This window comes from Symphalangus syndactylus, chromosome 19 (assembly GCF_028878055.3).
Source record: "Symphalangus syndactylus isolate Jambi chromosome 19, NHGRI_mSymSyn1-v2.1_pri, whole genome shotgun sequence".
In the NCBI taxonomy this organism is placed as follows: Eukaryota; Metazoa; Chordata; class Mammalia; order Primates; family Hylobatidae; genus Symphalangus; species Symphalangus syndactylus.
The window spans coordinates 37791862-37810106 of NC_072434.2; the positions used below are offsets into that span (position 1 = coordinate 37791862).

Below are 18245 nucleotides of genomic sequence, written 5' to 3' on the forward strand. Positions count from 1 at the left end.
GTTTTTCCTCTTTTCACTTATTTCAGCTTGCTCTCTCAGCTTGCAGTTTGTACATTGCACTGCTTTTTCTTTGTTCATCGTTTTTAACTGAACCTGTTCAAATTGTTAACATATGGTGACTTAATTTGGTAGTAACCAAGAGTTTTTTGAAACTTGGAATTTTTTTAAAGTCCATGCAGTTTGTCATAATTTCTCAAAGTTTTAATAATATCTTCTTTTTTTTAATTTATGGAAGTATCTTATAAAATTATATCTAAGAATTATGCATTTAAGTACCTGTAAGTTGTCTATTATTTTAATTATTTTATTTAGAGTCCAATTTTTGGCTGGCAATTACACAGGAAAAGTAAAACATTCTTACTTGATAATCAGTTTCTATTTTGTGTGCACTGGGGCTGGACAGACGTGAATATGAATCCTGGATGTGTCACCTACTCACTGCTGGGCCATGGGCAAGTTACTCAGTCTCTTTGAGCTTCACGTTTCCCATTTGAAAAATGGAGATAACATGTAATACATAGTACTGTTTTGAGGATTAAGTGGTATAATGCTTATAAAAGCCAATATTGGGGCCTGTTATAACTAATAATACAATTCACTTTTGAGTCCAGTCTAAATCAAATTGCTTGTAAATCTTCTTAATATCATACAAGTTTAGATTCTTCTCTCAATATTATTGTTTCACTATAATGTAGCTCTGTGGGAGTTCTTAGAGCTTTAAGGTATTATTTCGTGGGGAACCCTCCCTTATGTATAGATCCTACTTCCTGGGTTAATCATTTATTCAGAAGAGTCCTCCAATCTTCTTTTTTAGGATGAATAGGTCAGGCTGCCAGAATTCTGTGTTAGTGGGTATATTCTGGTTCCCTCACATGCTTAAGCAGTTGATTAGTTGTTGTTACAAGTACGAAGACAAGCCTTTTAGATATCTGAGAGTTTGTTTTATTTGGATCTCCTCACTATCTTATTGTGTTATCGTTACTCTGATTATGTTGGTCAGATCAACATTATTTAGTTATTTCCAAGAGTAAATTCTAGACTTTGGGTCTCAAAGTTTCTTAGTTTCAATTCTCAACTTGCCTTTAGATTACTAGTTTCAGAATTTTGCCTTGACTTAAGCCCTCCCATCAGATGCACATACTTAAATGTTACCTTATCTGTATGTCCTTGTGGGCATATGTGCTTACCAAACTGCTTTAGCAATGCCCTGTGCCTCTTTTCTGTGTCTCAAATAGCAGAGCTTCTTGTCTGCTGGCCAGAATTTGTTCTGATGTCACAGTGCTGTACTTCCATCTCAACCATTTTGCTGCAAAACAGTTTCACATCTGAGGGCAAAATAGTGGCATATTCTATGCCAACATTTTAATGTTTTGATGAAAATCCATGGTAACTATCATTGCAGCTACGTGTTCCACAGTCTCATTAGTCATCATATGTGGCCCACATCAGTCACCAAGCATTCTGTGCAGTATTTGTGTGATCGTCACCTTTGTGGTTACTATCAGAATGATTTAGGTGTTAGCATCTGAAATGGCAAATGTGGTGTGGACTTTCTGGGTTACTGAGATTATGTTTTCCACATTCAAGAACATACCTAGGGTGAATCTCCCTGAGATTAGGGACTCTGATTTACCATGTTGTGACTGTCACATGAAAGTATTAAAATATTACCTTGCCATTAGCAGGTATTCAAAACATATTTTTTGAGTAAATGACTATAACTCAATAACATAGTATGGGGATTGCTATCTCTGAATGTCTGAATCTGTCCATTTGTTATATCCCTGATATTTTCCAAAAATCAAATGGGGAAAAAGATATCATTCCTGTATGCTTTTCCTTCCCCAGGCCTATCAGAGAGGAGCTGCTCCTAAATGTCGAATTCTTCCAGCCGGTGGCAAGGTGTTAACCTCAGAAGATGAATATAATCTATTGTCTGACAGGCATTTCCCAGACCCTCTTGGTGAGTTGCTGATCATTCTTTTCCAAGGCAAAATGACTAAGCTTCTTTGTTTAGCTGGAGCAGTGTTTCTCAGTGAAGGAGAGGGATTTCCCTCCAGGGACATTTGGCAGCATCTGGAGACATTTTTGTTTGTCACAATTGGAAGGGGGGTGCTATGGCATTTAATGAATAGAGGCCAGGGATGCGACAAAACATCCTATCATGCACAGGACAGACCCTAACAATGAAGGGTTATCTGGCACAAAGTATCAGCAGTGCCAAGGTTGAGAAACCCTGGGCTAGACACTCATGTCCCATAGACAAGTGGAAGATGTGATTTCTCTAGTTTAGAAAAACATTTTACCACTTCCATTATTTCTAATCCCATTCAATAATACACAGTCAGTCTCTGTGTTTCTAGAACATGGAAAATGTGCTGTCAGCCAGGTATCTTGAAGCTTTTGGAATATATTGCAGGCTTTGATAGCACTCCACAGGGCAGCAGAAATAAACAGGTAGGGCCCAGTCCGTGAAATGTACAATCCCATCTTTTAGTAAGCAAGCCTGGACCTGTCAGGGAATACTATTTTTCTAATTTTAGGATGATATGCAACTAAATACCCTAAATAGACAAAAAACCTTTTAATAAGTGTTACAGTAACTCATAGCTACTGTGAAAAAAAAAAAAAGCATTGCCTTAATTTGCATATCTATAAATAAAGCTGGGATGCTGCCATGGAAAGATAATTGGGAGATTGGATTTTTATCTAGTTCTGGCTGTGCCACTTACCAAATGCTTTAGCTTAGCCGGCTGCTGAACAGCTCTGGTTTCTGTTTCTCCAACTCAAAAACAGGGCTTTGAACTTAAAAACCTAGAAGGGACTTTCTACCTTTAACCTTCTTTGATTCTCATTCATTCCACTTTTTACATGTGGAGAAATGACGGATGATATATAGACCAAATAGGGCAATTCATAGAGATTCATGAAGTGTGGATAATGTAATAACTCCATTTGGCTTTGCATAAATCATACTACGTAGTAATTACTTGGTTCTTGAAGAGAGCCCTGGTTCTTATTAACAGACATAATAATTTTATTAGAATTTATGAAGAAAAACATAATCATTTTATCAATTGTTATTTTGGTGCTGAGTGCTTAGCATAGTGTTTTTAATAACACAATTACAGGATTGGTACATGGACCATAAACCAAGATTAACAAATTATTACTAAGTAATTCATGCTAAAACAACAGTTTATGTGCACTATGCATATTATCATATTTTCTTTTACATCTACTTATATGCCCTTGGTGGTGGAGCTACAGCTAGAAATGGGAATACCAACATGTCGACTCATCCAAATCTCTCTAAAACTTTCCAATGAAATCAGTCAGAAGAGACAGTATGTTTATTGATTTATTGCTGGAATCATATTGGAAGGAATGAAAAGGACTAAAAAACACAAGTCCTATGTGATTAATCCCAGTTGGCCCAAGGCTTCAGATTGTGGCATTTCAATGACTTTTTAAAATTGTGTGTTGTGACCTTCTGACTTTTAAAATAGAATATTCTACAGTAGATCAGTTGTGATATTCTTGTAACTCAGAAAAAATTCACTGATGGCATCTGGAAAATTGTTGTAAAAGGTTGAGAGATAACTAGAGGCTGATAGGAATGAATTTTATGGGTTTGTTGAGGCTTTTTAAATGCAAAGGGTCAATGTTGCTTTTGGTTGCTTGTACAAAATTATGACATTCTTGGAGAGGGCAAGGATTGTTTGATAGAACCATGTCAGTCAAGAAGACTGACTCTGTGATATTATTTCTACCGGAAAGAATAAAGGCATAATAAAGATGGGATGCTTATGAATAAGTGCATTTCTTGGAAAAAGCAGTAGAGGCTTATGAATAAGTACATTTCTTTTTCTTTTTTCTTGTTCTTTTTTTTTTTTTTTTTTTTTTTTGGAGACAGAGTCTCACTCTGTTGCCCAGGCTGGAATGCAGTTGTGTGATCATGGCTCACTGTAGCCTCAACCTCCTGGGCTCAAGTAATCCTCCCACCTCAGCCTCTCGAGTAGCTGGGACAACAGCTATATGCCACTATGCCCAGATAAACAAAACAAACAAAAAAACAAAAAATGAATTGCAGAGACAATGATCTCACTCTGTTGCCCAAGCTGGTCTTCAACTCCTAAGCTCAAGTGACCCTCCTGCCTTGGCCTCCCAAAGTGCGGGGATTATAGGGGTAAGCCACCACGCCTGGCCAATAAGTGTATTCTTTACAGAGTGTTCAGCTAAGTTGATACAGAAGAAAATGCCCCCATGTTTTGTTAAAGTAATTCACTTGTTTGGCATTTTACTGGTTAGAATCTGGTTCACTGCATACAATAAAAAACTCAAAAGTTTTATTATCTCACTAAAGATATTTGGATATTAGTCCAGGGCCGGTGTGGACTAAATTTGTCAGAAGCTCAGGCTCTTTCTTGCTTTCTCCCCCTTTATTTCTAGGTTGTGGCCCCTATTGGCAGAGTCCAGGGTGGCTGCTGAGCTCCTACCATAGCATTCTTATTCCAGATAATAGGGAGGAGAAAAGGAAAGGAGGAGGGTACAGTCACTTTCTTTAGAGATACCTCCAGGAAGTTTCATATGCCACTTCAGCTTATATCTTACTGGACAGATCTTAGTAGCTGTGGGCTCACCAAGCTGCAAAGGAGGCTGGAAATGTAGTCTTATTTTATGTAGTCACTTGCCCAGCTAAAAATCAGGGGCCTTATTCTCCCCAGAAAGGGAAATAGATATTGTGTTACAACTACAGGTGTCTCTATAGCATTCAATCATTCATTCATTTGCTCATTTTCATGTTGATTCATTCCCAGCATTGTGCTAGGTCCTGGTGGGCCATGGCTTGTGCTGGCAATGCATTCTGCTTTGTTACCTTCAGATTCCAGGACACTGGAACAGGGCTCCCATATATCCCCAGGAATTTATTCTTTATTTAAACCAATCCGGATTGATTGATTGACTGATTGATTTTGAGATGGAGTTTCGCTCTGTCACCCAGGCTGGAGTGCAGTGGCATGATCTCAGCTCACTGCAACCTCTGCCTCCCATGTTCAAGCGATTCTCCTGCCTCAGCCTCCTGAGTAGCTGGGATTACAGGTGCGCACCACCACTCCTGGGTAATTTTTGTATTTTTAGTAGAGATGGGGTTTCACCATGTTGGTCAGGCTGGTCTCGAACTCCTGACCTCGTGATCCACCCTCCTCGGCCTCCCAAAGTGCTGAGATTACAGGCACGAGCAATCCTGATTTATTAATTTGCCAGAACTGACATGGTTCTGTAGCCTCCCATGTGGTTATGATTCATTTCCCTGTATTCCCAGTGCTTTCAATGGCCTCTTAGAGAGATCCTCTTCCTTACCTTTCCCTGAGATTGGTGCCTAATACATACGCAGGAAGCACAGAACTAACGTTTTCTTCTGCTTGTTCTCTGTGACTCTGGAAAAAGTTGGGACTCATTTAACCAAGTGCAATATCATGTAATAGGAATGCATGGAAAGGAGTGAAGTTTAGGTAGGGGTTCTGAATAGTAGTGGGTTTAAAATGAGTTTCTTGGAATTGATTTTGAGGGAAGAGGTAAAAGTCCCATTGTCTAGGGCTTTAAAAAAATATCCTAGGCCAACATCGCACACTTTTCACTCAACAAACTGAAGTTGAACATCTGCTAAGTTCCATGACTGTGCTGTGGGCTAAGGATACAAAGCTATGGAAGATGCAGTCTGCGTCTCTAGTGTTCACAGTAGGTAGCAGAGGTTCTGCTCCCTGAGGAGGGGAACAGCATGGGAATCCATCTCACTCCCCTCCCCTGCCTCCCCACCCTGAGTGTGGGCACTGCGCATGAAAACAGGTCATTGCAGTATTTGGGGAGAACAGAGTAGGGAGCACCTCACTCTGTCTCTGGTGGCAGTGGGATGTGCCAGCAAAGGCATCCCAGAGGAGTGGCTTTTGAACTGACTTTTGAAGGATGAATGAGAATTTTTTTATGGGAAAGCATGATGGAAAGGAAGGAAGAGAGGGTTCTATGGACTGCAGGAACAACATAAAAAGTCACGGAATGGGTGAACACACCCTGGGAGGGTACAGACTGAAAGTGGAGGGGAAGCCAGCACAGAACAGGGCAGGCACCGATGCTTAGCAAGGAGATGGAGAGAGTCGGCAGAGGAACCAATAAAGGTGATAAGAAACAAAATTCTACAAAGCATGAAGGAAACCAGGAGAGAGGCACTCCTGGAAGTCATGGGGAGAGAATGTTTTCAAAAGAAGGGGTTGTTAGCAGCAGCAAATATTCCAGGTCAGATGAAAAGAAGCAGCCATAAGCTGGCAGTCAGGATGATGACATAAGTGGCTTCAGCAGTTGGGTTTCAGGAGCTGGTGGGGACAGGAGTCAGACTGAGGTGAGAATAAGGTTGATGGCATAAAAACAGCAAGTGGTTTTTGGCAGTGACAGGGAGGAGGGAGAGAGTACAGGGCAGAGAGCTGCCCTATTGGAGCTGGAGCCTGCAGGGCCAGTAGAGTGAGGGGCTGCACAGGTGGTCAGTGGCCTGCAGAGGGGCAGGAGGGAAGAGGAAGCTCTGTTTGTGGGTCTTTAGACATAAGGAAGTTGAGAAAGATTGTGCCCAGGCTGGGCGCGGTGGCTCATGCCTGTAATCTCAGCACTTTGGGAAGCCAAGTCAGGTGGCTCGCTTGGGCTCAGGAGTTTGAGATTAGCCTCGGCAACATGGCAAAACCCTGTCTCTATAAATAATACAAAAAAACTAGCCGAGTGCGGTGGCTCACGCCTGTAATCCCAGCTATTCGGGAGGCCGAGGCAGGCAGATTACTTGAGGTCAGGAGCCTGGCCAACAAGGTAAAACCTTGTCTCTACTAAAAAGACAAAAATTAGCTGGAGGTGGTGGTACGTGCCTGTAATCCCAGCTACTTGGGAGGCTGAGGCAGGAGGATCATTTGATTCTGGGAGGTGGAGGTTGCAGTGAGCAAAGATTGTGCCACTGCACTCCAGCCTGGGTGACAGAGCAAGACTCAGTCTCAAAAAAGAGAAAAAATTGTGTTCCTGGTATCCTCACTGTCCCTGTGGTGTTGGGTAGGAGGCCAGGCAGACAGCAGCAGTGGGACAGGGGAAGCTGGTGGAGGGATGTCAGAGGAGCCAGTGCTCCCAGTTTCCCTATCCTGTGAAAATATCTCACCAACTTTCCATCCCATGGCCTGCCCCAGATAGTCACCCTCACGACCCGAAACACATATTTGAAATAAAAGATACATGTTTAAAAAGGTATTTGTGTTTTCAATATTTCTTTAGCCTCCAGTGAGAAGGAGAACGCCCAGCCCTTCGTGGTCCTGCCCAAGGAATTCCCAGTGTACCTGTGGCAGCCCTTCCTCAGACACGGCTACTTCTGCTTCCACGAGGCTGCTGACCAGAAGAGGTTTAGTGCCCTCCTGAGTGACTGCGTCAGGCATCTCAATCATGGTATGGCGCGGTTCCCCTCTCGTCCCCGGAACGGGAAGTGGGGCAGCCCTCGCTGAGTTGTCCTGGTCCATCATCTGTTGCAGTGATTCTTAGAAAGAGCCACAGATGGGCCAAGTGTGGTGGCTCACACCTGTAATCCCAGCACTTTGGGAAGCCGAGGCCAGCGAATCACGAGGTCAGGAGTTCGAGACCAGCCTGACCAATATGGTGAATCCCATCTCTACTAAAAATACAAAAAAATTTAGCTGGACGTGGTGGTGGGCACCTGTAATCCCAGCTATTGGGAGGCTGAGGCAGGAGAATTGCTTGAATCCGGGAGGCAGGGGCTGTGGTGAGCTGAGATCATGCCACTGCACTCCAGCCCAGATGACAGTGCGAGACTCTGACTCAAAAAAACAAAGAGCCACAGATGGTGCCGCCCCAGGGAAGAAAAGGGAAACAGGTAAAGGGAGAGTTCTGTGCACAAGGAGCCTCGCCTGCTTGCTGGTTTTCAGGCAGGTCCGGGAGGCCCTGGTGAAGCAGAACATGGGGCAGTTATCTGGCTGCAAGTTGGGCAGGGTTGGGGGTGGGGGGCATTCGGACTGCCCCGAGTTTATTCATGTAGACCATTTTGCATATACTTCACTCTCCTTCTTCCTGATTTAAAAAAATCTAAATGCCAGCAAGAATGTGCCAGTTTTCCCTGGCAAATGCTAGTCTTTATGACATTTCCTTGTTATTTTCACCTTTATTTCTGAATAACATTTACTCAGTTAAGATCAGTGGCACAGTCCGTGGTAATCTAGTATTTGTTTCTGAATCAGTGGTTCTTAAAACTTTAGGGCTCATAAAAATCACCAGGAGAACTTAATTAAAACACATATTCTTAGGCTTCACCCCCAGACATTCTGACTCACCGGGTACACCATGGGGCCTGGACTTGGCTTTTCTAGCACACGGCCGAGTGGCACTGATGCTGCTGGTTCGCGAACCACCCTTGGGGTGGTGTTGCTTCAGACCACGTTGCCTCCAGGCATGGACTTAAGCAATATGACGTCAATAGTAAAAGAGACTTCTCATTCCAATATGTGATGTTTTTGATATACTGAGGTGAATGCTGGTTTTTCTGGACTCCACAAAGTCTTCAGTTACAGATAACTGCACTCTTTGTTCTCGGCACTTGGAAAGGCAGCCAGTCTAAGAGCACTGAGGGCTTACTCTGTGCCAGCCTCTATGTAGGTGTTAGGAACAGAGTAATGAAGCATACAGAGTTCCTGTCTCTGGGAGGTGAAATTGAAACAGGGAGGATGGATAAACACCCACCAATGATCATTTGAAAGTTATCACAGTTAATGCGTTAAAGAGCAACGAGAGGTTACTAACTAGTGAAGAAGGGAGTGCCGAACTTTCAGCTCTCCAGGGGAGTCCTCTATGAGCAGGTGACATTTGAGCTGAGTCACCTCACCCATGGTGCCTTTATTTCCTAATATGGTTAATTTCACTGTATACTTATTTTAAAATTCAGAGTTTTCCCTGAGAGTGTCAGTCCCACAGAGCGAGAGTCACTAGTGATGCATCTCAACTAACTCTTGGTTTTAGCTGTGTATTGATGGGGACTCAGGGAAAAAGATATAGTCAGTCTGTTTTGCCATAGCAACTCTGAGTAACATTCATCATCATACTGGCTCATAACTAGTTAGGACCTTTTTTTAAAAAATGATACTGTTATTAAAATCTTGCCTTGTGGTTTTGATGTTCTAGAGACAAAGAATTGCCTAGCACTGACTGCACCATTTAGCTCATTTTCCACTACACTTGCCCATCTGTGTTTAGGGCCTTGGTCTAGTAGGAACATGCAGTTGGCACTCAGCACAGGAACTGCGAAGTTTCACTGAGTGCAGAATGCTCCCTGCCCAGCCAAATGGGACTTACTGCATTCCCCCTTTCATGTACATAATAGGAATTTCTCTGAGGACTTTTTGGATGTTATGTAGCCTGCATTTAAACTCCATTTATGGAATATTTCAGCTCATTCAAAACCCCACTCTGCTCTCTAGTATATTATCAAAGGCACCAAGATAATGAGGTCTAGTCATATTTCCCTGGTTCTCTGTCACATTCCTCTGCCCAGAAACTGTTTTATCCTCGCTGAGGCTTTATGCAGACTTAATTTGGCATAACTTCCAGGAGCTCCAGTCAGAACCAGAAGCTGTGATAACATTGTAGGGAACAGTCCTTGACTATCATGGGCCGAGGAGCAGACCTTTCTTTTCTCGCGTCTTTTTCTGTTTCTGACAGCACGATGTACCACTCATCTTTATTGTGTCACATTTTCTGTTCTAGTCTCTGCCTGTTACTCATTGTATTATTTTGAGTAAACCAGAAACAGGCTTTCAAAAGCTGCCACTTAACCACTTTGTCCCATAATTACCCAAAAAGTTAAGAAATATATTTAAAATTAGGGCTGGGATAAGGGCCAGACACCCTGAGGTGGCTGCTGGGAGCCTGCTATCCTCTACCCGGATGCAGGTGAGGAAGGGCTGTCAGCCTGCTGTGGCCATTGTTTCACTGGCTCTCAGGCCGCCGTGCTTCTCTGTTGAGAACCGGGTCCTAGGCATTCTAGTATCAGAGGCGTGTGAACCAGAGCAACTCCATCTTAAACAGGAGCTGGAAATGAGGCTGAAACTTACTGGGCTGCATTCCCAGATGGTTAAGGCATTCTAAGTCACAGGATGAGACAGGAGGTCAGCACAAAATGCAGGTCATAAAGACCATGTTAATAAAACAGGTTGCAGGAAAGGAGCCAGCCCAAACCAACCAAAACTAAAATTGCGATGAGAGTGACCTCCGGTCATCCTCACTGCTACACTCCCACCAGTGCCATGACAGTTTACAAATACCATGGCAACATCAGGAAGTTACCCTACATGGTCTAAAAAGGGGAGGTGTAAATAATCCACCCCTTGTTTAGCATATCATCAAGAAATAACCATAAAAATGGGCAACCAGCAGCCCTCTGGGCTGCTCTGTCTATGGAGTAGCCGTTCTTTTATTCTTTTACATTCTTAATAAACTTGCTTTCCCTTTGCACTGTGCACTTGCCCTGAATTCTTTCTTGCGCGAGATCCAAGAACCCTCTCTTGGGGTCTGGATCGGGATCCCTTTCCTGTAACACTAGCAGCTGATGCTAGGCATGTTGATCTCACTTGGGGTTCCAGGACATGTCGCATGGTATTCAAATTCCACCACAACCTAGCCCACTTGCGCCAGAAGTGTTGGGTCTGAATTTGGCTACATGTTCATGTTCATTCATTCTGAATCTAGAACCCCCTTGTCCTGCTTTTCCTTATAGGGTGGGCGTTTCCTATTTAACCCTGATGAAGGGCCTGATTATGCCCTGTTCTCCAACAGTAAGGCTATCTCCTAAGGTAGGTAAGGGCCAGTAGAGAGCTCTATGTTTCTCCCTCCTTCAAAGGAGAGGCAACCTTTAGGAGCCTCAAAGATTATTTTGTATCCTAAGGAGAATAAAGGTTGTGTGTGTGTGTGTGTGTGTGTGTGTGTGTGCATGCTCATGTGCACTTTCACGTGTGTTTTGCTTTTATTTAGTTTTGGCACCTCTTCATTGGGCAGACATAAGAAAATCCCACAAGATTAATCCTTAGTAAAACATCCCACTCCACCTCACTGGACTAAATGTCAAGCCCACTGTATAGTATGATCCTAGAATAGTAGCTGCTGTCCTCTGTCCCTTTTGGAGTCACACTGTAATCCCTTGTCTCTGATCAGGGAAGGCTGTGGTTCTGAATGTCTGCTGCCACAAACTGAGACTTATATAAAGCCAAGATATTCTGAGACAGTCCTGTTGTCCAAAATGCAGTCCTATTCTTCAGAACTTTAGTTTGCAAAATATGATTGTAGTTACGGGGTATAGTTAAAGCTCCTGACAATACAGAGGGCTGAACACATGCGATATGGAATAATGATCATTATCGATGCAAGTCTGTTCTTCCAGCTCAGGATAATCATTTGTTGGCACGTAAATGTGCAGGAAGGAGAAAAAGTGTTCCTGGAGGAGAAATAGGATATGGGAGGGCCAGGAAGTAAGACAGAGCATGGACCATTAAAGGAACAGGAAGAATTGTATGTGACTGGTGCTTAGAGAGGAGAGAGGAAGATGGGCAGGATCCATGCTATAAGGGGCTTTGTGATGCATATTAGGAACTTGGACTCTATTATAACAGCAATAGGAAGCCATTAGGATTTTAAGTAAATGAGCAACTTCATCAGATGTTCACTTCAGAAAGGTCACAATGGCTGCAATGTAGGCAGTGGATGAGAGGGTAGCATGGTGGGTGGCCAGGAGGCCACTTAAAAAACTTTGGCTGGCAACAGGAGACAGTAGCTTGCACCAGAGTGAGGGAAGGCACTTGTCAATATCAAGCCACGGTACTCAGCCTAAAGGATTTGGTGGAACAGAGGAACTGGATGTTAGAAGGCAGCCATCACTGGATGAATAGTGATTCTGGAGAGGAGGTGGAATGCTGGCAAAGTTTTGTTCAACAGTGCTGTGCTAGCTTGAAGGACAGCCAGGACTGCCACTAAACAGATGCCAGTGTTCACATCGTCATGAACACTAAGAAAGAGAGGACGGTAGAATATCTGGGAAGCATGAATGCACATGGGTTGAAAAAGATAGTATCAAAGAAAAGCCCATAGAATTTTGGTAAAAAGACCACAACAATGTAAAGACACTCTGCAAACCAGTGCTTCAAGTTGGACTAGTTCAATCACTTATGACAATGGTAACATCCAATATTGCTTGTATGGAGTGAGTCAGGTGGAATGTGGAGCTATAACAGTGATTATGTGTTGGAATTGGTTACTCTGTCAGTATTACATGCCTTGAGCTCTTACCCCAGAAATCCCATGCCTTTATTAGATTTGATTTTGATACTTGCAAGTTTTAGGTGTTCAGTAAATGTTGCGGAATTAAATTGAAATTTAGAACAACAAAGGACCTTACAATTCAAATCAGACAGAGCAAATCCTTTTTGGTGTGTTTATTTGAACATGATCTTTTTGCCGTTCAACACTCAGCAGCAAATCTCAGCTCTATTTTCCCCTGCTTATTGCCTCTTGGTCACCTACGAAGCAAGTTCATTACTTGAGAGACTATTCATCTAGTGTGGAGATCAATCAATTATAACTGAAAATACACGAATTTTAGTTTGTAATATGTGAAAACATACTTTTGAATTTTGTGGCACATGCTTATGTTTATGGACATGCACATATCTATGAGTTGGAAAATTCTAACTTTTACTTAGGCTCCTTTGGTAACTGTAGTACAAACTAATAATGTTTAGAGATAGAGAAGTAAATACAATTGTCATGAACATATCTTTGAATGCTTTTACTTATAAAAATATTCTATAGTATACACGTGTTGAAATGCATACATAAAACCCTCTATGCACTGCAAGCAAAATGCTTGCTAGTTACTGTTAATAAATAAGTAGATATTAATTTCCAGTTTTCCTAGGAGTATCCCAAGCAAAATTCTTTAAAAGTGTTCTCTCTGCTTGAGCTACATTCTCTTCTGGAGTTTAGCCTGTGCTCTTTGCCTCACATAGAAATACTCTGCAATTAGAAATATTTGTCTCTGTCTCCTTGTGAGTGTGTGGTTTTTACTTAGGAAGTAGTCACTCCCTTCCATCTCCAACTTCCCCTCACCCCTGGTCCATGAAACTCTAAATTCGGGAGGGACTTTCATGATCACCTATTCCAATCCCTCAGGGTTTAATTATGATAAGGCTCAAATAGGTCATAGCTAGTTAGTGGCTGAGAACCAGTTGTCCCAACACCTGGCCTTTGACATCTGTTTCAGTTGTACGTATCATGTTGTTTTCTCAGTGTTACTTTCTGAAAGACTCATCTCTTGGGCATTTTAAACATGCTGCTATTAAATCAATCTGTTCTTTGCATGATATGTTTGCATGATCCAGAGTGAAGCAAATCCAGAGCTATTCACTGAAGATTACCTGAGACCTGGAGTATATCTGGCTTCTTGATAAATTGTATGATCTGAGTTTAGCTTGGTATTTTGTCCACGGGCTAATCATGACTATATCTTTTAGTTTAGAAGTGCTCTGAAGATAAAATATTTGATAGCATAGCTTCTCTACTGGTTAATTTAGTGTAGTTTAAAGTGCAAACCATGTATGATTTCATGCAATTTAAGTAAAAACTCTAATTTGTAAAGGAAGATTACACTGCTTGTGAGGGCATGGGTTGGAACACAATATGCCTTTATATTATTTATACTTACAGATTTACTTAAATTACTTGAAGCTCTCAAAGCAATGTAAGAGTTGGAACTAGAAGAACAGGTTTCCATCACAGACTAGAATAAACAGAACTGCTCTCTATTAGCCATTCAGTGTTTCTCCCCAGCAGTATATGGGTTATATAGTCCTGGGTTCACTGTTGTCTAAAGCAGTGTTGCCAGGAACTACATCTGAATACTTTTTTTGGCCCATCAAAAATGGTGCTCTTTTCAGTGCAACCATGGACTTCTACCCCATCTCCCTCAGTTCCAATGAGCCAAATAGTTATTTGATATGAAGGTCTAAAAATTGTATGGTTATGATTGTTCAGGATGACAAATTGGAACAATCATTAAAAAAAATTACACAAGCAGAGTTAAAGTTCATTTAAGCAAAAAAGAAATTTTTTGTTGTTCGTGCTATTTAGATTGGGTAGATTCCAAAATCACTGGACAGTTTTTGATATTATTATAATCAACTGTGGCAAAGCCTGAATAGCTTTCAAGTTTTGGGTTTGTTTTTCTTCTTTTACTTATAGACGGAATATATTACAATTGAAACATACTTATTAAAATGACATAGTAAATGCAATGGCTGTTTTAATATGTGGTTAGATAATCAATATTATGAAAGGACTCTATTTGGCATATAGCCCAGGATTTCTTTTAAATATAAATATCCAGGAGAGTTTGGATAAAATTCTCATCTGTTGTTATTGGACAGTGAGCCACATTCATTCTTCCCATACCATGAACAAGCTTAGAGAACATGATATGGGAGGGAATCATGCTTGGAGCTATTGTTTACTCTATTAGTTGTTTTGAGTTTTTAAAATTAAATATTGAGTAGATATAAGAGAATGTTTGTAATGTGTAGAGTATAAAGAACGTTATCGTTACCTCTGAAATTTCTTATGTGTCATTCCCTGATCCTATAGCCTTCTTTTCTCTTTGAGAAAGCTCCGTACTAGATTTTATGTTTTGCTTTTCTTTACAGCTTTATCACATATACTTAATCATTTTGTGTGTTTTTAACTTTATCCATATGGAATTTTACTACATTTCCTCCCATGACTTCTTTTGTTCAGTATTATATTCCAGTGCTTCATCCATGTTATTGCTTGTAGCTGCAGTTTATTGACTTTCAAAGCTAAACATATTCTATTATATTAATATAGCATAATTTCTAATATCTGTGTTACTCTAGATAGACATTTGGGTTTTTTCCACTATTTATTATTAACAGTGCTGCTGCGAGCACTTACTGTTTGTTGCTGGTTTATAGGTATTTAGTTTTGATTGGGTTTGCTAATATCTAAAGGAATGTTCACATCTGTGTTAATGAGTGTATTTGGCATGTAATTTTCCTATTTTTCAGTGGCATTTTCAGATTTTTGCACCAAGGTTAATTTTGCTTCATAAAATGATGCATCTTTTTTTTTCCTTTGCTATAATCTGAAATAGTTTTTGTAAAACTGGAATTATTTGCATGTTTTAATATTTGGTAGAGTGTGCCTGTAAAATCATCTTAGGTGTTCTCTTTGTGAGAAGATCTTAAACTACTAAGTTAAATTTTAAAAATGTTATAGGATTATTCAGTATTTCCATTTCTTTTTTTCTGAGATGGAGTTTCAGCTGGAGTGCAGTGGCACTATCTGGGCGCACTGCAACCTCTGCCTCCCTGGCTCAAGCGATTCTCCTGCCTCAGCCTCTAGAGTAACTGGGATTACAAGCGCACACCACCACACCTGGCTAATTTTTTTGCATTTTTAGTAGAGACAGAGTTTCACCATGTTGGCTGGGCTGGTCTCGAACTCCTGTCCTCAAGTGATCCTCCCACCTCAGCCTCCCAAAGTGCCGGGATTACAGGCATTAGCCACTGTGCCCGGCCCCAGTTTTTCCATTTCTTAACTCAGTTTTAGTAGGTTACAGTTTTCTAGAAAGTTATCCATTCTGTTTATGTTTTAAAGTTTGGTGGCATAATATCCTCTTACTTTTTAAGGATATATTCATGATGCCCCCTTTATTCTCTGTAGTGCCTGTAGCTGTTTCCTCTTTCTTGTTTGCTTGTGCCTCCTCTCGTTTCCTTGATCAATTTTATCATTTTATCAACTTCTTTTTTTTTTGGAGACGAAGTTTCACTCTTGTTACCCAAGCTGGAATGCAATAGCGCGATCTTGGCTCACTGCAACTTCCGCCTCCCAGGTTCAAGCGATTCTCCTGCCTCAGCCTCCCGAGTAGCTGGGATTACGGGCATGCACCACCATGCCCGGCTAATTTTGTATTTTTAGTAGAGATGGGGTTTTTCCATGTTGGTCAGGCTGGTCTCAAACTCCCGACCTCAGGTGATCCACCCGCCTCGGCCTTCCAAAGTGCTGGGATTACAGGCAGGAGCCACCGTGCAGGCCTTATCAACTTCTTAAAAAAACACAGATTTGGACTGGGGAGATTATTTTATATTTGTTTTCTATTATGTTAATTTCTAATGTTTTAAAAATTGTCTTTCTCCTATTTTCTTGGGCTTTATTTCGCTGGCTTTGTTTTCTCATTTCTCCAGGTAGATGCTTAGCTCATTGTGATGATTGTAAAGCACTTGCAAATTCTTTAACATTCTTTCCTTCAAAAAATGGAGTCAAATTTTCCTCCACTTGAATGTTGGCCAGACATAGTGACTTCTTATGAACAGCATGTGGCAGAAGTGATGATATGTGACTTTCAAGAATAGGTCATCAAAAAGAATCATTTCTTCCTGACTTTCTCTTGGATCACTTATTTGGGAGAAGCTAGTTGTCACATGAGAATACATGAGCATCCCTCTGGAGAGGCCCATGTAGAGAAGACAACCATGTGAGTAAACTTCCTTGGAAGTGGATGCTTCTATTCTGTCAAACCTTCAAACGATTGTAGCTTTGGCCAACATGTGACTGCAACTTCATGAGAGACCTCAAGCCAGAACTATCCAGCCAAGCTATTTTTGAATTCCTGACCCATAAAAACTATGAGAGATAATAAATATTTGTTGTTTCAAGCCACTAACTTTAGGGGTAATTTGTTTTACAGCACTAGAAAGCTAATATACTCATTAATCATCGGCCATTTTTCTGCTCTAATACAAGCATTTAAATGCTCTAAATTTCTCTCTACATTAGCTGAATCTCACAAGTTTGGATATGCAGGATCATTTGGATTTAAATATTTTCTGATTTATATTATTATTATTTTTAACTTATGAGTTACTTAGAATTGTGTTTCTTAATTTCCAAATATATACTGTATGTCAATTATTGATTTCTAGCTTAATTGCACTGTGGACAGAAAATCTGATTTGTGTGATATCATCCTTTAAAATTTGCTACACCTTGCTTTATGTCCCTGTATATGGTCAATTTTTATAAAAGCTAACAGGCTCTTGAAAACAATATATATTCTATAGCTTTATATGTCCATTAGCTTAGGTGTGTTAATTGTGTCATTCAAATCTGTATCCTTACTTTTGTTTTTATTTATTTATTTATTTTCTGTAGACCTTCTCTGTGGATTTTTTGCTATGCTAAATTTATCAGTTATTGAGAGAAGTACATTCACATCTGCCACTGTGATGATTGACTGATTTTATCATTTCTATTGTTGAATTATATGTTTTGAGTTATATATGTATATATACACATCTACATACATATATGTGTGTATATATAAACACACATATATACATATACATATATATGTAATGTTACTAGATAGATTCATGCTTAGAATTATATCTTCCTAGTGAATTAAATTTTTATCATTATGAAATGGCACATTTTATTGCTATTAATGCTATTTGCCTGAAAGTTTAAAAACATCTGACAGTCTTTAAATGATGTGTATCATTTAAGAGATGTTTATCACTTAAATGATACATATACATCATTTAAAGGATATATCATCATCGTTAAATGAGCATTTAGTTTTTTTACATGTATTATAATTACTCATATTTTTGTTTGTAAATTTACTATCTTACTTTGTGTTTTCTACATATCCCACCTTTTCTGTTTCCTTTCTTCTACTTTCTTGACTTCTGGATTGATTATTATTAAAATTTTATTAATAATAATAAACACAATATATTTCATATTCTATTTTTATTTCATATATTCTATTTTTATTTTGTTAGTGGGTATCCTAGAAATTTTAACTTGCAGAACTTATCAAAGCCAAGGATTAATCAACATCCTTAACTTTCTCTCAAAAAATACAGATAACTTAGAATGCTTTAGCTCCTTTAACACCCCTCTCCACTTATAGGTTGTTGTGGACTTAAATTTTAATTACATTTTTCAGTTTTTAACCCATCAATATATTATTATTGCTGTTTAAGAAAGTTTTAACATTTACTGCATTTTTACCACTGTAGAGGAGGAAAAACTTTTACTATACTCTCCGAGGTTCTGCTGGAATCGGTGAACTAAGCTGATAAAAGACAGATTAG

At 40.2% G+C, this 18245-nt stretch overlaps 1 protein-coding gene across 2 annotated transcripts in view; it reads left to right on the forward strand.

The window, feature by feature from the left end:
* NIBAN1 (niban apoptosis regulator 1) overlaps positions 1–18245 on the forward strand; it is a 253588-nt gene that overhangs the window by 153601 nt on the left and 81742 nt on the right. For both annotated transcript variants that reach the window (XM_055233612.2, XM_055233611.2), the window contains exons 4-5: positions 1849–1963; positions 7300–7467. Coding sequence is in view for 1 of the 2 variants with exons in the window: in XM_055233611.2 (XP_055089586.1) it covers positions 1849–1963; positions 7300–7467 (283 nt within the window). In the remaining variant the exon portion in view is untranslated. The remainder of the gene's footprint in view (positions 1–1848; positions 1964–7299; positions 7468–18245) is intronic.